The 18051-nt window shown below is 53.7% G+C and overlaps 2 protein-coding genes across 2 annotated transcripts in view; one reads left to right on the top strand and one right to left on the bottom strand.

Annotated features, from left to right (window-relative positions):
- The window catches only part of LOC144248867 (uncharacterized), a 770489-nt gene that overhangs the window by 369968 nt on the left and 382470 nt on the right, over positions 1-18051 (top strand). The window lies entirely within an intron of this gene.
- LOC146764089 (olfactory receptor 14J1-like) lies at positions 11890-13059 on the bottom strand. The gene has a single exon (XM_085565602.1). The coding sequence runs from the start codon at positions 13021-13023 to the stop codon at positions 12091-12093; it is 933 nt and encodes a 310-aa protein (XP_085421728.1). The 5' UTR covers positions 13024-13059; the 3' UTR covers positions 11890-12090.

Below are 18051 nucleotides of genomic sequence, written 5' to 3'. Positions count from 1 at the left end.
GGGTCAGTTGTGACAAGGCAGGTCCAAAGACACCCTGGTGACACCGGGGAACCTCATGGGACGATGGGTGAGTTGTGACAAGGCAGGTCCAAGGACACCCTGGTGACACTGGGGAACCTCATCGAGCCATGGATCAGTTGTGACACTGTGGGGACCTCGTGGAATCAGAGGGGACCATTGGGAAGCTCCCATGGATCCAAGGGCCCAGGGTGACACTGTGCAGCCCAGAGTGTCCCAGAGGAGCCATTTTAACACTGTGTGTCCCCATGGAAGCAAGGGAACATGGGACAGACTGATGCCTTAAGTTTTAGCTTCCATATTTTCCCAATTCTGTGCTGTATCAGTCTGTAACTCTGAACTTCATGCAGAGTGTCAGCAAGTTCTCTTACAGTGTAGTCAGACAAAGCAATCCTTTTCCTGCCTGAGAACCATAGACACCGCTGCAGCTTCGGGCCCAAAAAGTGAAAACAGCAGCAAATTGAGGAGAGCAGACTGGGAGGGTGGGGCTGCATAACCTGAAGGTATAATTGGACAATTAACCCCAATATGGAAATGAACCAAATCTTAAAAAAGTGTGTAAACACGTGACCTGGCGTCCATCCTGGATGTACCCTCAGCCAGGCCCTTGTACTGCCCAGGTGAATCCTTTGAAGGCCTTTTTAATAAATCCCCACTTTACTCCTGTAACACTGTCCAGCCTCTGCTCTAGGTGGCCTCTCAAGGCATCAAGGCCTGGCTGGCTGGGCCACCTGGGGGCCACCTGATAGGTCCAGCTGACCTTGGCATGTCCAGGGCTGCTGCTCATCTGCCCCTGGAGCACTGGGGCTCGGTGCTCTCCTTCCTGTGGAAAGAACTGTCCTTCTCCTCCAGGTGCCCATGGCCAAAATTTGGATTCCTCTTCTTAGTTTGCTTCTATGCAAAGATTGTTCCCAGATGAAACCTGCCAGGACAGACAGGTTCGGCTGGCTTGGCCACCCAGGGGCCACCTCTCATCTTCCTGTGAAACACTGGGACCCTGTGCTTTTCTTTCTTATGGGAAAAAAGCACCTTTCACATCCAGGCACCCATGGCCAAAGTTGGGAATCTGCCTCCAGGATTCCCTATATCCAGGGATTTCTCCCAGGTGAAACCTTCCAGGAGAGACAAGTCTGGCTGGCCTTGGTCTCCAAAGAGATGATCCTTATATGCCTTTGAAACACTGGGGCTTTGTGCTTTCCTTTCTGATGAAAAGAACTCTTCTTCCTGCCCAGGTGCCCATGGCCAGAACTGAGATTCCACCTTCAAAATTCTGAATATCCAAGGATTTCCCCCAGATGAAAGGTGCCAGGAGAGACAGGTCTGGCTCTCTTGGCCTATGGTGACCACCTCTCATCTTCTTCCAAAACACCTGGGCTCCACGCTTTTCTTTCCTATGGGAAAAACCATCCATCTTGACCAGATTCCCATGGCCAAAGTTTGGAATCCTCCTCCAGAATTCCCTAGGTCCAAGGAATTTTCAGTGACAAAGCTGCCAGGACAAACAGGTCTGGCTGGCCCGGCCTCCCAGGAGCCTTCTCTCTCTGCTTCTGCCCCTGCAACACTGGGGCTCTGGGCTTTCCTTCCTATGGAAAAGAACCATCCTTCTTAACAATGCAGAAATGGCCGAAATTGGGGTTCCACCTCCCAAATTCCCTATATGCAAGGGTTGCTTTCAGACAAAAAAATACCACAATGGAGAGGTCTGCTGCCCTTGGCCTCTGATGGTCACCTTTCATCTGCCCCTCAAACACCGGTGTTCTGTCCTTGCCTTCCTATGGAAAAGAACCGTCCTTCTCCTCCAGGCAGCAGGTCTGAAACTGGTATTCCACCTCTAAAATTCCCTATATCCAAGGACAAAATCTGCCAGCACCATCTGATCTGGCTGCCCTTGGCCTCTGGTGGCTGTGGCTCATCTGCCCCTGCAGCACTGGGGCTGGGTTGTTCCCTTCCTGTGGAGACCACGGTGGCACGGTGAGGACCTGGTGGAACCATGGAGTCCATTGTGACACTCTGGGGCCATGGTGACACCGCGGAGCTCCCTGGAACCCAGAGACCACCATGACTCTGTGGGGCCTTGTGGAACCATGGAGACCATTCCGACCCTTCAGGGCCTCGTGTCACCAAGGGGGCATTGTGACACCTCAGGGCCTCCTGGAAGCAAGGGACCATTGGGACACTGTGGGGCTCCATGGAATGAGGGGAACAGGGAACAGGTCTGGCAGGCTTGGCCTCCCAGGGGCCACCTGACAGGTCTGGCTGATCTTGGAATGTCAAGGGCTGCTTCTCATCTGCCCATGAACCACTGGGGCTCCGTGCTTTCCTTGCTATGGCAAAGAACTGTCCCTCTTTTCAGACATCCATGGACAAAATTGGTACTTCCCCTAAAAAATTTCCTGTATGCAAGGGTATCTGCCAGAAAAAAACCTGCCAGCTCTGGCTGGCCTTTGCCTCTGGTGGTCGCATCTCAGTTGCCTCAGAAGCACTGGGGCTCTGTTCCTTTCTTCCTGCAGAAAAGAACTGTCCCTCTTGTCCCGGGGCCATGGCAGGAACTGGAATTTGGCTGCCAACATTCCATCTATCCTAGGATTGCTCCCAGACAAAAGCTGCCAGGACAGACAGTTCTGCCTGACCTTGGCCTCTGGTGATATTAGCAGAAGGTTTTCCTTTGCAAACACCTTGGAGAGGGCCCAGAGATCTCCCGAGCTGGGTTTTGCAGGCCTCAAGAACATAACCCATGTATGGAGGCTGATGTGCCTGGGCTCAGCTGTGAAGAGACTGAGGACAGATCAGGAGTGGCCTGGCAGGGCTTGAAGGGTGGATGTGGAAATGGTGGAGCTTTTCTCCATAGTGGGAATCAGGCAGGGAGAGAAATTATGCCACAAATGCAGCTGGGGAAGTCCAGACTGGACACAGGAGGAGAAAGGAATTTCCCTCCCAGGGCAGGGCTGTGGTGCAACACGTCCCCAGCAGGAGCCTGGAGCAGCCCAAGGCTCTGTGTGGCCAGGCAGGGGCAGCAGGAGGCAGAGCTGCCAGCAAAGGAAGGGCCAGTGAGGTGGAGCAGCCGGGGGTGACGACAGCCTGCAGGGACAGAGGCGCAGGGCAGGGACACCGTGGGACAGCCTGGGCTGCAGAGGGCTCAGGGATGTGCAGCAGCTGCAAGGCCCTGACAGAGCCAACCTGTGCAGCCCTTTGGCCATGGCTGCTGGCCCTGGGCCTGAGGCCACGAGGGGACAAGGGACCCTTGCAGCCCTGGGGCCTCAGTGCCTCCTTGTCCCTGCTCAGCAGCCTGGCAGGGGCTGCCCCATGGTCCTGCCCTTGGCACTGCACATCCCCACATGCCAGTGCCCATCCCAGGAAGAGCCCTGAGCAATGAGGGAGGGACAGGATCTGCCTTGCCAGGGGCTGGGGCTCAGGCCTGGGCCCTTTGCATTCCTGAAACACATCCAGGTTTGCTCAGCACCAGAGACACCTTCCCCTTGCTTGTCCCCAGCTGTCATCAGTGCCTCCAGTGTTCTGCTCTGACTGGAACCTGGGGACACTTTCTCAGTGTCCCTAACAGTGATCTCTTCAAAGTACAAGAAACTTCAATGTTTCAATATAACTGAGATCCTGAGAGGTTTGTGACATCTCTGAGGGGGATGTGACATCACAGAGCTGGCTGTGATGTCCCAGAGTAGGGTGTGAGGCCATCGAGCAGACTCTGCCATCATCGAGGGTGGCTCTGTGGCATCAGAGAGTGTTGTAACATCATAGAGCAGGCTGTGACATCACAGAATGGACTGTGACTTCACATAGTGACTTTGTGACATCATAGTCTTCTGTGATATCAGAGCACTGCTGTATGGCATCACAGGGTGACATCATAGAGTTGGCTCTGTGATATCACAGGGGCTGTGTGACAGCACAGGGGCTGTGTGAGGTCACTGGGGAGGTCACTCTGCCCCATTCCCCTCCCAGTTCCCCCAGAGAAGTCCAACGCTGCTCGTGCACAGCGGGGTCCCCTGTCCCCCCGAGTCCCCCCGCCCCCGGCGCTGCAGCCTCCCCCAGAGGATGTTCCACGAGATCGACCCCAGAGCCTGACACGGGGATGGGGGCTGGAGCCATGGGGGGTGGGACAGGGGGACAGGGACCCCCCAGCAGCATCCCCATGTCCTCCAGGGCCAGAACCTGGGCCAGGGCTCCTTCACCCTGTGACCAACGAGGGCTTGAGAGCGCTGAAAAAATCCCCAGCAAAAACCAGATTTAATATTAAAGTGACAGCAGCACAAAGTTCCTTGGCAAGAGTCACTCTGCTCCTGACTGGACACTTCAGGCACAGCAAGGAAACAAAGCAACAACGAAACCAAACAAAATCCAGGCAATCAAACCAGAAATGAATCGAGAACTGTCACTGTGTGTGTGTGTGTGTGTGTGTGTGACAAAAGGGCAGTGAGGGCAAGGATAAAAGGAATATGGCCTAAAAGCTTAACAGAGTTCAAACTTAACAGGACTTACACCTTAACCTTAAATGATAGCTTCACAGTCACAATTTAGCAAAAGAAAAGAGCTTAACAGTATTTAACCTAACTTATAACCTACAACGTAGCAATTTAACAGAGGAATAACATTTAAAAATATTTAACTCAGCTTATAACTTATATAAAACATAACAACTTAGCAAAAGGACAACTCTTAGAAGCATTTCACTTAGACCTTGTGATTTAACCTCACCTACAGGCCTGACTGGCTCAGCTATCCAAGGCACTCAGAGCATTTCTGCCACATTTGCCCAGCACAGGCACTCCTGTGTGCACACAGACACAGAGAGTCAGTGCAAGGCACCTGTGAGAAATTCCCCTGAGCAAAGGGAAATGCTCCATGAGGATGATTTGGCATCTCCCCAGCAGGGAAGGGTTGAGCCTGGAGGAGTGGGGGGATCGCCCAGGCTCCCTCGTTGTTGGGGATCCCCGAGTGCAGCAAACGGGAGAGTTCCCGGCTCGGAGAGGCCCCACTCAGAGGGAGTCGCTGGCCCAGGAGAGCTCCAAGGGCTCCTTTTGGAGCGCTGTTTGTAGGGCCCCAAGAGAGGGGCTGCAGTCCCAGCCATGTTTCATCCTGGCCGCACTTGGCATCAGCAGCTTTCTTTGGCAGGGTGAGAACAGGGATGTTGTGCCACTGAGGGAACACAAACAGTTCCCAGGGCTGCTCCTGAAGCAGCCAGGAGCTGGCTGGGCAGCAGCAGTGCCTGGAGCAGAGCGTGTTTGTGCTGAGCTCCAGAGGAGCTGAGCCCAGGGGCTGCTGGCCAAGGCCGAGGCCAGCGAGCATTTCTCAGCTGGCAGGGCGGCCTGAGAAGGGGAGGGGGGAATGCACCAGCACAGGAACCATGGAACCAAGGGACCATTGTGACACTGTGGGGCCTGTGAGACCAAGGGACCATTGTGACACTGTGTGGCCTCATGGAACTGTGGAGACCATTATGACACTTTGAGGTTTCATGGGACTAAGGGAACATTGTGACACTGCGAGACCCCAGGGAGCCAAAGGTCCATTGTGACACTGGAAGGCCTCATGGAGTCACGGAGACACCATGAAGAGACTTCACAGCCTCATGGAAACACGGGGCCATTGTGACACTGTGAGGCACCATGGAACCAAGGAGACCATTGTGACACTGAGGCGACTCATGGGATCATGGAGATGATTGGGACACTATGAGGCCCCACGGAATAAGGAAAGCATTGTGACACTGTGAGGCCTCATGGCACCAGTGAGACCATTGTGACCCCAGGGGTCCCCACAGAACCAAGAGGACCATTGTGACACTGTGGGGCCTCGTGAAACCAAGAGGCCTTTGTGGCACGGCAGGGCTGCAGGGAACCAAAGGTCCATTGTGACACTGCAGGGCCTCGTGTCATCAGTGTTCCATTGTGACACTGGGGAGCCAAAGGAAACCATTGTGACACCACAAACCCCAGGGCCGAAAGGTCCATTGTTACATTGTGGCCTCATGGAACAGAGGAGTCCTGTGACATTGTGGGGCCTGGGGAACCACGGAGACCCCTGGGACACTGTGGGGCCCCAAGGAACCAAGGGAACATGGAACAGGTCTGGCTGGTTTGGCCTCCAGGGGCTGCCTGACAGCTTGGCACCTGGAGGGTCTCTTCTCATCTGCTATTGAAGCACTGGGGCTCGGGGCTTTCCTTCCTATGGAAAAGAACTCTCCTTCTCTAGGCACACATGGCCTGAATTGGGATTTCACCTCCATTTCCTTATATCCAGGGATTGTTCCCATGGACATATTGCCAGGACAAATCTGGCAGGCAGTTGTTTGGTAAGGGTCACTGCTTATCTGTCCCTAAAACACTGGGGAAGGCTCCATGCTTTCCTTCCTTTGGGAAAGAACTGTCCTGCTTCTCCAGGTGCCCATGGCCAAAATTGAGATTGTCTCCAAAATTCCCTAAATCCAAAGACTGCTCCCAGACAAAATCTGCTATTTCTGAAAAGTCTGGCTGGCCTTGGCCTAGTGAGGCTCTCACCTGCCTTCCAAACAGTGGGGCTCTGTGTTTTCCTTCCTATGGAAAAGAACTGTCCTTCTCCTACAGGTGCCAATGGCCATACTGGGATTTCACCTCCAGCACTGCCTGACAGACTGGAGGAGATTGTTGGCTGGAAACATTTCATGTGTGAGGGAGGAAGGGGCAGGTCCAGCCTTGCCCTGCCCTGGAACCCCAGCCTTGCCCTGCCCTGGAACCCCAATCCCCCCAGAGCCTCTATCCCAACCCAGCAGTGTCTGCCAGTCCCTGGCACAGCACAGGCAATGCTCCACAGCCACCTCTGGAGCCCCAGCCCAGCTCCTGAGTGACCAAATGACCCCAAGTCCCACCTGGGGGAAGGGCCCAGGAAGACCAAGGGAATTTAAGGCTGACCAAAAGGCAAGCACACATCTTGACTCTACCTCCTCTTGGAATTTCCAATTGAACACCACTGGAATCCAGGAGCTGGTACCTTTGTGTGCTTCTCTGTATCTATTCTGTCTTTCTCTCTTTCTGTGTCTTAATCTTATACTTCTCTCCTCTTGAACATTTTGATTAACTTAAAATAGATCAGGCTTAAAGTTGGTGAAGCTGAATCAAGATGCTTTGTGTCTGACAATCCATCAGACTCTGTCCCTACCCCCACCCCACCATTTCCCCCATCCAAGCCCTGGCACTCAGAGCAGCCTTGTGCAAATCTGAGCTCCCTCCAGCCCAGGCTGCACCTGCAGGTTTCAGCTCCTTGGCTCCAACTCCCATCTGCTTTCCTTGGAGAAGGAGCTGCCCCAGACACAGAGGAATGTTCATTTCTTGCCAGCCAACAAAGCCAAGGGAAGGCACAGCTCCATCAAAAGCAAAAGTCATTCCACTGCTGGCTATTAAATCCACTGTGCACAGCAGACAGTCTCAGAGCAATGGAAAACACCTTCTGTGCCCAGCACAGATCCCAATGTCCCCCAAAACCCTCCCTGCCCCGATTCTGCCCGGATTTGCTCTTTGCACACACAAGACACAGGCTGAAGTCAGGAGCTCCCTCCATGCCCAGAGGGAGGAAAAGAGGGAAAGTGGATGAAGAGCTCTCCTGTGCAGAGCCAAGGTCCAAGTGCAGCCCCTGCAGTGGGAACCACAACTCATCAGGTTTGTGTCCTTTGGGCTCAGGACTGGTGACACTCAGAGGCACAGAAAGGTTTCTTGCCAACAAACACAAGCTGAGCATGTGAACCGTTAAATAACCATCACAGCTCTTCCCTCAGCTCTCTGGGATGTCCCAGCAGCATCTGACATGTCCCCCATCTCCAAGGGATTTCTCTACAGGAACAGATTTAGACAAACATATATGAAAATATAGTTATGTGATAGATATAAACACAAGAAGGGTGTTGACTGATATGATATTTATTTGAACTTTAGAAAGAGTGGACAACTCCCTGAATATCAAAGCATGAAACCAGGCAGATGAGAGGCCCTTGAATGACCAGAGAGAACTTAGAGGGGGAAATCTTGGAGGAAGAGGAATGACATACAACCATCTGGCCTAGTGAAGAGACGTCCTTAGACATGACTATTTCAACAGAAGAGCTGGTAACAGCTGAAGGAAGAGGGAGAGGAAAGAATAAACAGAATATTGGTGACAGAAGTCAAGAGTAATATTAGTATTATTTCTCCTGCTATCAGTATATTTCCAGGAAATTCCCATGCCGGGTGGTAAGATTTTGCCATTTCCTAAAAGTACTCAAATTTCCCAGATAATAAAGATGTACAGGTATGTTTTGAAACTAACAGGTATTAAAACCTGTGCCTGTTTCCAGGCAGACATCAGTTGTGTGCCCATGAACAGGCAGTGCCACTTGTGCCATGAGATGCCGAGCTGGGATTGGATCTCTCAGAGAGGAGCTGAGGGAGAGCAGAGCACCTTGCAAGCTGCAGGTCCCTGCCAGTCCCACAGGGCTCCTGTGCCATGAACATCTGCTCTGCTCCAGTCTGGAACAGGGCCCAGCACGGTGCCGGGACCATCAGAGAGCTGAGGTGTGAGCTGGAATTCCATGGCCTCCCCATGGCACAGCAGCCCTGCATTTCCCTGCTCCAGCCTTGGTCTCCAGCACAGCCATGGAGGCTCTTTGGGCTCCTGAGTGTTCCTGCAGCCCCAAGGGCAGCTGAGCTCTGCCTTGGGCACAGGCAGCCCTGGCCAGCGCAGGCCATGCTCAGCAATTCCTTGTCTGTGCCCGGCCTTGCTGCCAGCCCCGGCAGCGGCTGCGTGGCCCCTCTGTGGCCCTGTGCTGGCCCAGCCATGGTGCCACAGCCCCTGTGCAGCCCAGCCCAGGACAGGAGCATTGCGGCTGGGAACGGCCCCTGTGCCGTGGGGCCCTGGGCAGCCTTGGGGCTCTGTGCCCCATGGCCTCCCTGCTGGGCAGCCTCTGCCAGCTCCTGCAGAGCCCGTGGCACCTGTGGGGCTGCACAGACAGCCAGGTGCGGGTTGGGCTCTTTTCCAAAAGAACAGGGACAGGACAAAAGGACACAGCCTTCAGCTGCACGAGGGGATGTTTAGGCTGGACATCAGGAAATATTCTTCACACAAAGGGTGATTGGGCATTGGAATGGGCAGCCCAGGGAGGTGGGTGAGTCTCTGTCCCTGGAAGTGTTTCAGGAAAGACTTGGCTGTGGCACTCAGGGCCATGGTCTGGGTGACAAGGTGGTGTTGGGTCCCAGGTTGGACTTGATGCTCTCCAAGGTCTTTTCCAGCCTGGTGGATTCTCTGATGATTGTGACACTGCAGGGCCCTGGGGAAGCAAGGGGCCATTGTGACACTGCGGGGCCTCGTGGCGCTGAGAGGACCATGGTGACACTGTGTGTGACATGGCACCACAGAGCCACGGGGCCACTGTGACACTGTGGGGCTGAATGGAAGCAAGGAGTGCATTGTGACAGTCTGGGTCCTGGTGGGACCAGAGAGGCCACCGTGATCCTGCGGGGCCTTGTGGAACCAAGGGGCCATTGTGACACTGAGGGACCAAGGAGACCCTTGGGAGAGCCTGGGGACAATGGAATCAAGGGGCCATTGCTCCATTGCAAGGACTCTGGGAACTGAGGGAAAAATTGTGTTGCTGTGGTGCCCCATAGAACCAAGGACCCATGGTGACACTGCAGGATCTTTTATCACCAGGGCTCCATTGTGACACTGCAGCACCAAGGAATTCCTTGTGTCACTCTGAGGCTTCATGGAACCAAGAGGCCACTGTGACCCTGCAGTGCCTTGTGGAACCCTGCAGAGCTTTGTGACAGAGCAGGACCTCGTGTCATGATGGGGCCATGGTGACACTACAGGGCCCCATGGAACTGAGGGGGCAGTGGTGCTCCTCAGGGACTCCTGGAATGAAGGAAACATGTTTGACACCGTGGTGGCTCTTGGGACCAAGAGGCCATTGTGACACTGTGGGACCAAGGAGAGCATTGCTGCCTGCCAGACCTCATGGAACCAAGGATCCACTGTGACACTGCAGGGCCTTGGGGGACCACGGTGACATTGTGACACTGCAGGGCCCAAGGATCCAAGGGACTTTGTGACACCAAGGGGTCCCATGGAACCAAAGGGACATTGTGACACTGGGAGACCTCATGGAATCGTGGAGACCATTGGGACACTCTGGGGCCTCATTAACCCTGGTGACACCAAGTTATCTGGGAGTGCTGATCTGCTGGAGGGTCGAGGGCTCTGCACAGGGCCCTGAGCAGGCTGGATCCAGGGCCCAAATCCAACAAGGTGAGGTTTAACAAGTCCGAGTGCCGGGTCCGGCACTTTGGCCACAACAACCCCTGCAGTGCTACAGGCTGGGGACAGAGGGGCTGGACAGCAGCCAGGCAGAAAGGGACCTGCAGGGACTGATGGACAGCAGGCTGGACATGAGCCAGCAGAGTGCCCAGGTGGCCAAGAAGGCCAATGGCTCCTGGCCTGGATCAGGAATGGTGTGGCCAGCAGGAGCAGGGCAGTGATTCTTCCCCTGTGCTGGGCACTGGTTGGGCAGCACCTCGAGTGCTGTGTCCAGTTCTGGGCCCCCCAATTCAGGAAGGACATGGAGGGGCTGGAGCATGTCCAGAGAAGGGCAACAAGGCTAGTGAGGGATCTGGAGCACAAGTGCTGTGAGGAGTGGCTGAAGGAGCTGGGGTTGTTGATCCTGGAGAAGAGGAGGCTCAGGGAAGACAAGGTGGTGTCAGGGCACAGGTTGGACTCGATGATCTCCAAGGTCTTTTCCAGCCTTGCTGATTCTGGGATTATCTGAAAACACCCTTGGAGCAGTTGCAGGAGAAGCCCTGGGCCTCCTCTTCAGAAGCTCCAGCAGCCCAGGGCTCTCAGCTTCTCCTCACAGCCCCAAAGCCCATCCTGTCAGTCCTGCAGAGCCTCTGCAGCTCCTCCTCACTGCCCAGAACAGGGAGCCCCACAGCCAGACACAGCAGCCCAGATGTGCCCCCCTGGCCTGGGGTGCCTCTGGCAAGGGAGCAGCACCAGGCACTGCAGGAGCCTGCAGACAATTCCTGCAGCACTTGTGGGATGATCCTGCTCCCCAAGGGATGTTCCCATGGTGCCAAGTCAGGAACTGCAATGGGGAGTGGGGCCAGAGAGGAAAGGGCAAACAAGGATAGGCCGTGTGCAGGGGAGGGAACAGGGCTGGGCAAGAGGAAGAAATCTGGTCCAGGGAAGAGTAAAGAAAGCAAAGGTGAAGCCAAGGACATGCTCCGGGCAGTTTGGGGGTGGCTGCCAGGCAGCTCTGTCTCTGAGCAGCAGCGTCTCCAGTGGGACAGGAAACTCCCAGCTGAAAGGAAAAAACTTTCTGGCTGACTGCAGAGGCCAGGACAAAGCTGAGTGGTTTCCCTGACATCCCCCAGCCCTTCCTGGCCCCAGGGGCTGATGGCATTTGTGCTCCCTCAGGTTCATGTCCCCACACCAACAGCCTGGGGCTGCTCACGGGGGTTTTCTGTGCTGAGCATTGGCCTGGCTGTGTTCTTGAGAGAGCCTGGGCAAGGAGCCTGGAGCCCCCAGGCCCTGGCCTGAGGCGTCAGCGCTGCCCCAGCAGTGCCCATGGCCTGTCCCTGCTGCAGCCCCGGCACTGCCACCCCCAGGACTGTGCCCGGCCCCGAGAGCACTCAGGCCCTGCAGCAACACCAGGGCCACCAGGGCAGCGGGGCAGGGCCACGGGAGCAGCACTGGCAGCACCAAGTGCTGCTGCTCCTGGGCACAGCTGCTGTGCCAGCCCTGATCTGCCCCAGCTCTGCACACAGACATTGCTGCTGCAGCTCCAGAGGAGGCAACAAAAGGGCATCTCTGCAGAAAACTGTGATGGGAGAGCCTTTAGTTCCTTTAAAGGCACCGAGAGTGCAGCCCCTCATTGACACAGTCTGTGGCCACAGGGAAGGTGGAGAGAAACAAAATGAGAAATGGCACTAACAATTTTATTTATGGAGAACAATATGAAAACAGTAAAAGAAAGAAAAAAACACTAAATGAAACCAACAAGGAGAAAAAAAAAAAAACACTTTTATTGCCAGTGGTTTGCAGAAATTGATCAGCAGTTTAATGTTTCTGAAACCATCCTGTCGTCAGTTTCGACAGTGCAGCCTTGAGCTCCTGGTTCCTCAGGCTGTAGATGAGGGGGTTCAGGGCTGGAGGCACCACCGAGTACAGAACTGACAGGGCCAGATCCAGGGATGGGGAGGACATGGAGGGGGTTTTCAGGTAGGAACACATGCCAGTGCTGAGGAACAGAGAGACCACGGCCAAGTGAGGGAGGCAGGTGGAAAAGGCTTTGTGCCGTCCCTGCTCAGAGGGGATCCTCAGCACAGCCCTGAAGATCTGCACATAGGAGAAAACAATGAACACAAAACAGCCAAGTCCTAAACAGGCACTTAGTGCAATGAGCCCAAGTTCTCTGAGGTAGGATTTGGAGCAGGAGAGTTTGAGGATCTCTGGGATTTCACAGAAGAACTGGTCCAGGGCATTGCCATGGCACAGGGGCAGGGAAAATGTATTAGCTGTGTGCAGCAGTGAATAAAGAAAGGCACTGGCCCAGGCAGCTGCTGCCATGTGGGCACAAGCTCTGCTGCCCAGGAGGGTCTCGTAGTGCAGGGGTTTGCAGATGGACACGTAGCGGTCGTAGCACATGATGGTCAGGAGGGAAAGCTCTGCTGAGATGAAGAGCATGAAGAAAAAGAGCTGTGCAGCACATCCTGTGTAGGAGATGTTCCTGGTACCCCAAAGGGAATTGTGCATGGCTTTGGGGACAGTGGTGCAGATGGAGCCCAGGTCGCTGAGGGCCAGGTTGAGCAGGAAGAAGAACATGGGCGTGTGCAGGTGGTGGCCGCAGGCTACGGCGCTGATGATGAGGCCGTTGCCCAGGAGGGCAGCCAGGGAGATGCCCAGGAAGAGGAAGAAGTGCAGGAGCTGCAGCTGCCGCGTGTCTGCCAGTGCCAGCAGGAGGAAGTGGCTGATGGAGCTGCTGTTGGACATTTGCTGTGGCTGCACATGGGCACCTGTTCATGGAGAAAGGACAGGGACAAGTCAGGAGAGACTGCTTGGAGACAAACCTGGGCCATTCCCTGCAGCCTGTCCTGCTGGGACTCACCCACCCTTGTTCCTGCTCTGGGAAAACCTTCACCTAGGTCCCTGCCTGAGCTCCAGTTGTGCTGGCTGAGTGTGACCGGCCCCACTGCCACCAGATCTTCAGAGGAAAACTATACCCTTCAAAAGATCACCACTGCAGCTGCAATTCATCAATCACTGCAAGGGGAGCAATTGTCCCAGCAGGACTGCTACTGGCACCCCGAATCCTCAGGTTCTGGACTTTTTTTTTTTTTCCACTGGTTTTGTTTGTACCGATTGCATTTGCCTTTTTAAATTGTTGTCTAGTTTTCTCCTAGTAAAGAATTGTTACTCCCATTCCCATATCTTTGCCTGAGAGCCTTTTGATTTAAAACTCCTAGTAATTCGGAGGGGGGGGTTTACCTTCTCCATTGCACAGGAGGCTTTAGCCCTCCTTCGCAGATTCCTGTCTTGTCGAACTTAGACAGATTTTGGCGCACCAACGTGAGGCCCGAGGGCATTGACAGGGAAAAAGGATTAACAGTTCTTAAGTAATTTGGTTTTTTGTTGAGTGTAAAAACATCTTCAGCATCACCATGTGGTCTAGTTTACCTTGGTTTGGGTGGCATGTGATCGTAGCTATACTTTTCCCATTTGCAGACCCTTATCTAAAAATGGGTCCTATAACTAAGGCTACGGTGTCTATTGTCAAGTTTGGCTTCTGGGTTAATTGGGTGAGGAATTCATGGATCTTTAATTTCCTCTGGAAGTCAGGTACATGGATTCATAGCTATCACACATTAACTGTATGTTTTTGGGGTTACTTTAATAACGGTACCTACTGCGAGGAAATAGCACCGGGGAAACTTTCTCCCAACCTTTTAACCATCTTTTTGGGTCTGCTCCACCAGTTCTCAAAGGGTTAAGATCCTCTCTAAGTGCTAATGATATCACACAATGGGTGGTGTTGCTGATAGTCCTGTTATATTTAGCACTCAGAGATAAGGCAAGATTAACCTGGATAACTACCCTCACACCTACACCAGAGGCAAGGGATGCTCCTGCAGAACCTGACACTGCCCCAGAGATTCGAGATGCTGCTGCTCCAGAGCATGACCCTGCCCCACAGCCCACCTCAGAAATGAACCGCCCAGATTGGGTGAGGGTTCTGGTTAAGGAGATACGAGAGATGCTGAAGGAGTGCATTTCCCCAGCTGGTGAGAAACCGGCCCTTTGCCTTGAGGAAGGACAGTCTAATAGTACAGCTGTGGAACCCACAGATGTTACAACTGTCCAGGTTCCAGCTGAACCACAAAGGCAGTCACAGCCAGCAGCAGTTGCCCCGGTAGAAACAAGGAGGTCTAAGATGAAAGCAGACCACCCTGCAGATAGGGACAGGAATGGAGGAACCTCACAACCCACAGGGGAGCCAGAGATTGCTATCATCACCGAGTCCCTGACGTACGAAAGTCTTTGTAATCTGCATAAAGAACTTGTGCGACGAGGGCGTGAGTCTTATACTACCTGGTTACTCCGGGTTTGGGATCTTACGGGTACAGGCGTGCAGCTGGACGGTGGTGAGGCAAGGAACTTGGGACCCTTGACCCAGGACTCGGGTATAAATCAGGTTTTTGTAAGGGAACCAGGGTCCCTTTCTCTCTGGGAGCAGCTCTTAATGAGTGTCAGGGAGAGGTTTGTCCACAGGGACAGAATGCAGGAACACCATCATAGAATGCGCTGGAAGACCCTCGAGGAAGGGATCCAACAGCTGAGGGAAGTGGCAGTATTGGAGGTACTCTTTGGGAGGGATGGATGACACAATAATGATCCCGACAAGGTCAGGTGTACAGGACAAATGCTGTGGAGTCTAGCAAATCTTGGGCCATCTCAATACACCACTTTCATTGCAACAATAAATGCTGACGCTCACTGAGAGACAGTGGGCTCTGTTGCCAACAAATTTAGGAATTATGAGAGTGATTAATGGCCCAATGCAGGCTCATATCTCAGCCGTGATTAAGGAGTTTAAAGAGGAGATGAGGGAGGAGATAAGGAAGGTTAATACAGCACCCATAAGAGTCACAGGCCCCAGAATCAGCGCCCAACAATCCCCAGCTAGAGAGAGAGGGTACACCCCAAGGGCTAATCTGTGGTTCTTCCTGTGTGACCATGGGGAAGACATGGGAAGGTGGGATGGGAAACCCACTTCTGTCCTGGCAGCACGGGTCCGTCAACTCAAGGAGGGAAACTAACCAGGGGAGTTCCACCAAAGTGAAAGTAGCCTCAACCTCCCGTGACCAAGCTTGTGGATACGATCTGTCAGACCCCCTTGAAGGGACCTCTAGTATGTATGCCCAGGAAAGGAATAATAACCAGTGTTAGAGGGGCCCTGTCTCTAGCCAGGGAGAGGCACGGGAAAAGCGGATCTTCTGGACAGTGTGGATCCGATGGCCTGGCACATCAGAGCCACAAAAATATGATGCTTTAGTTGATACTGGTGCACAGTGTACTCTGATACCATCGGGACATGTGGGGGCAGAGCCTGTTTCCATTGCTGGTGTGACAGGGGGATCACAACAATTGACTCTGGTGGAAGCTGAGGTGAGCCTGACTGGGAAGGAGTGGAAGAAACATCCTATAGTGACTGGCCCAGATGCTCCGTGTATCCTAGGCATAGACTTCCTCCGGAATGGCTATTACAAAGACCCAAAGGGACTCAGGTGAGCTTTTGGAATAGCCGCTGTAGAGGCAGAAGACATTAAGCAATTGAACACCTTGCCTGGACTGTCAGAAAACCCCTCTGCAGTAGGACTCCTAAGGGTGGAAGAACAACACGTGCCAATTGCGACCTCGACAGTGCACCACCGGCAGTATCGGACGGATCGAGATGCCGTGATCCCCATCCACAAAATGATTCGGGAGCTGGAGAGCCAAGGGGTGGTCAGCAAAACCCACTCACCCTTCAACAGCCCCATCTGGCCTGTGCGCAGATCTGACAAAGAATGGAGATTGACTGTGGACTATCGTGGCTTAAATGAAGTGACTCCGCCACTGAGCGCTGCTGTACCAGATATGCTGGAACTCCAGTACGAGCTGGAGTCCAAGGCAGCAAAGTGGTATGCCACCATTGATATTGCTAATGCGTTTTTCTCCATTCCTCTGGCAGCAGAATGCAGGCCTCAGTTTGCTTTCACCTGGAGCGGCGTGCAGTACACCTGGAACCGACTGCCCCAGGGGTGGAAACACAGCCCCACCATCTGCCATGGACTGATCCAGGCTGCACTAGAAAAGGGTGAGGCTCCAGAACATCTACAGTATATTGATGATATCATTGTGTGGAGGAACACAGCAGCAGAAGTGTTCGAGAAAGAAGAGAAAATCATCCAGATACTACTAGAAGCTGGCTTCGCCATCAAGGAGAGCAAAGTCAAGGGACCTGCCCGAGAGATCCAGTTCCTGGGAGTGAAATGGCAAGACGGACGGCGCCAGATTCCCACTGAGGTCATCAACAAGATCACAGCTATGTCCCCACCAACCAGCAAAAAGGAAACACAAGCTTTCCTAGGTGCCATCGGTTTCTGGAGAATGCACATTCCCGAGTATAGCCAGATTGTGAGCCCTCTTTACCTGGTTACCCGCAAGAAGAATGATTTCCAGTGGGGCCCTGAGCAGCAACAAACATTCACCCAGATCAAGCAGGAGATCGCTCATGTTGTAGCCCTTGGCCCAGTCAGGACGGGACCAGAGGTCAAGAATGTGCTCTACTCTGCAGCCGGGAGCCATGGTTTGTCCTGGAGCCTTTGGCAGAAAGTGCCTGGGGAGACTCGAGGCCGACCACTGGGATTCTGGAGTTGGAGCTACAGAGGGTCTGAAGCCAACTACACTCCCACAGAGAAGGAAATCTTGGCTGCCTATGAAGGAGTCCAGGCCACCTCAGAGGTGATTGGCACAGAAGCACAACTCCTCCTGGCACCCCGACTGCCGGTGCTGGGCTGGATGTTCAGAGGAAAGGTTCCTTCTACCCACCATGACACCAGAGCTACATGGAGCAAGTGGACTGCTCTCATCATGCAGCGTGCCCATATTGGTAAACTGAATCGCCCTGGGATTTTGGAATTAATTACAAATTGGCCCAAAGGTGAAAGTTTTGGTGTCACAGATGAAGAAGAACCAGTGACACGGGCTGAAGAAGCTCCACCATACAACCAACTGCCAGCAGAGGAAACACGCTATGCTCTTTTTACTGATGGTTCCTGTCGCATCGTAGGGATGAACTGGAAGTGGAAAGCAGCCATATGGAGTCCCACATGATGGGTTGCAGAGGCCACTGAAGGAGAAGGTGGATCAAGCCAGCTTGCTGAACTCAAAGCCATTCAACATTGCAGAAAGGGAGAAGTGGCCAAAGCTCTACCTCTACATGATTCATGGATGGTAGCCAATGCTCTATGGGGGTGGCTGGAGAGGTGGAAAGAGGCTAACTGGCAGTGTAGAGGAAAACCAATTTGGACTGCTGAAGAATGGAAAGATATCGCTACCCGGGTAGAGAAGCTACCTGTGAAGGTTCTCCACGTAGATGCCCATGTCCCCAGAAGTAGAGCTAATGAAGAGCAGAAAAACAATCAGCAGGTAGATCAGGCTGCAAAGATAGGGGTATCAAAGATAGACTTCGATTGGGAACACAAGGGAGAGTTGTTCCTAGCACGATGGGCCCGTGATGCCTCAGGCCATCAGGGCAGAGATGCCACCTACAAGTGGGCATGAGACCGAGGGATGGATCTAACCATGGACAGTGTTTCCCAGGTGATCTATGACTGTGAGACCTGTGCTGCCATCAAACAGGCCAAGAGGATGAAGCCCCTCTGGTATGGTGGGCGGGGGTCCAAGTACAAGTATGGGGAGGCCTGGCAGATTGACTACATCACACTGCCCCAGACACGCCAAGGCAAGCGCTACGTG

Source organism: Lonchura striata, chromosome 36 (assembly GCF_050655825.1).
Source record: "Lonchura striata isolate lonStrDom1 chromosome 36, ASM5065582v1, whole genome shotgun sequence".
Classification (NCBI taxonomy): Eukaryota; Metazoa; Chordata; class Aves; order Passeriformes; family Estrildidae; genus Lonchura; species Lonchura striata.
Note: the sequence above shows the minus strand (reverse complement) of the source record. Positions and strands in the feature narration are given on the sequence as shown.

Bases quoted from the DNA above. Each gene is read 5' to 3' on its own strand.
- LOC146764089 (XM_085565602.1), bottom strand. From the start codon at position 13,023: ATGTCCAACAGCAGCTCCATCAGCCACTTCCTCCTGCTGGCACTGGCA.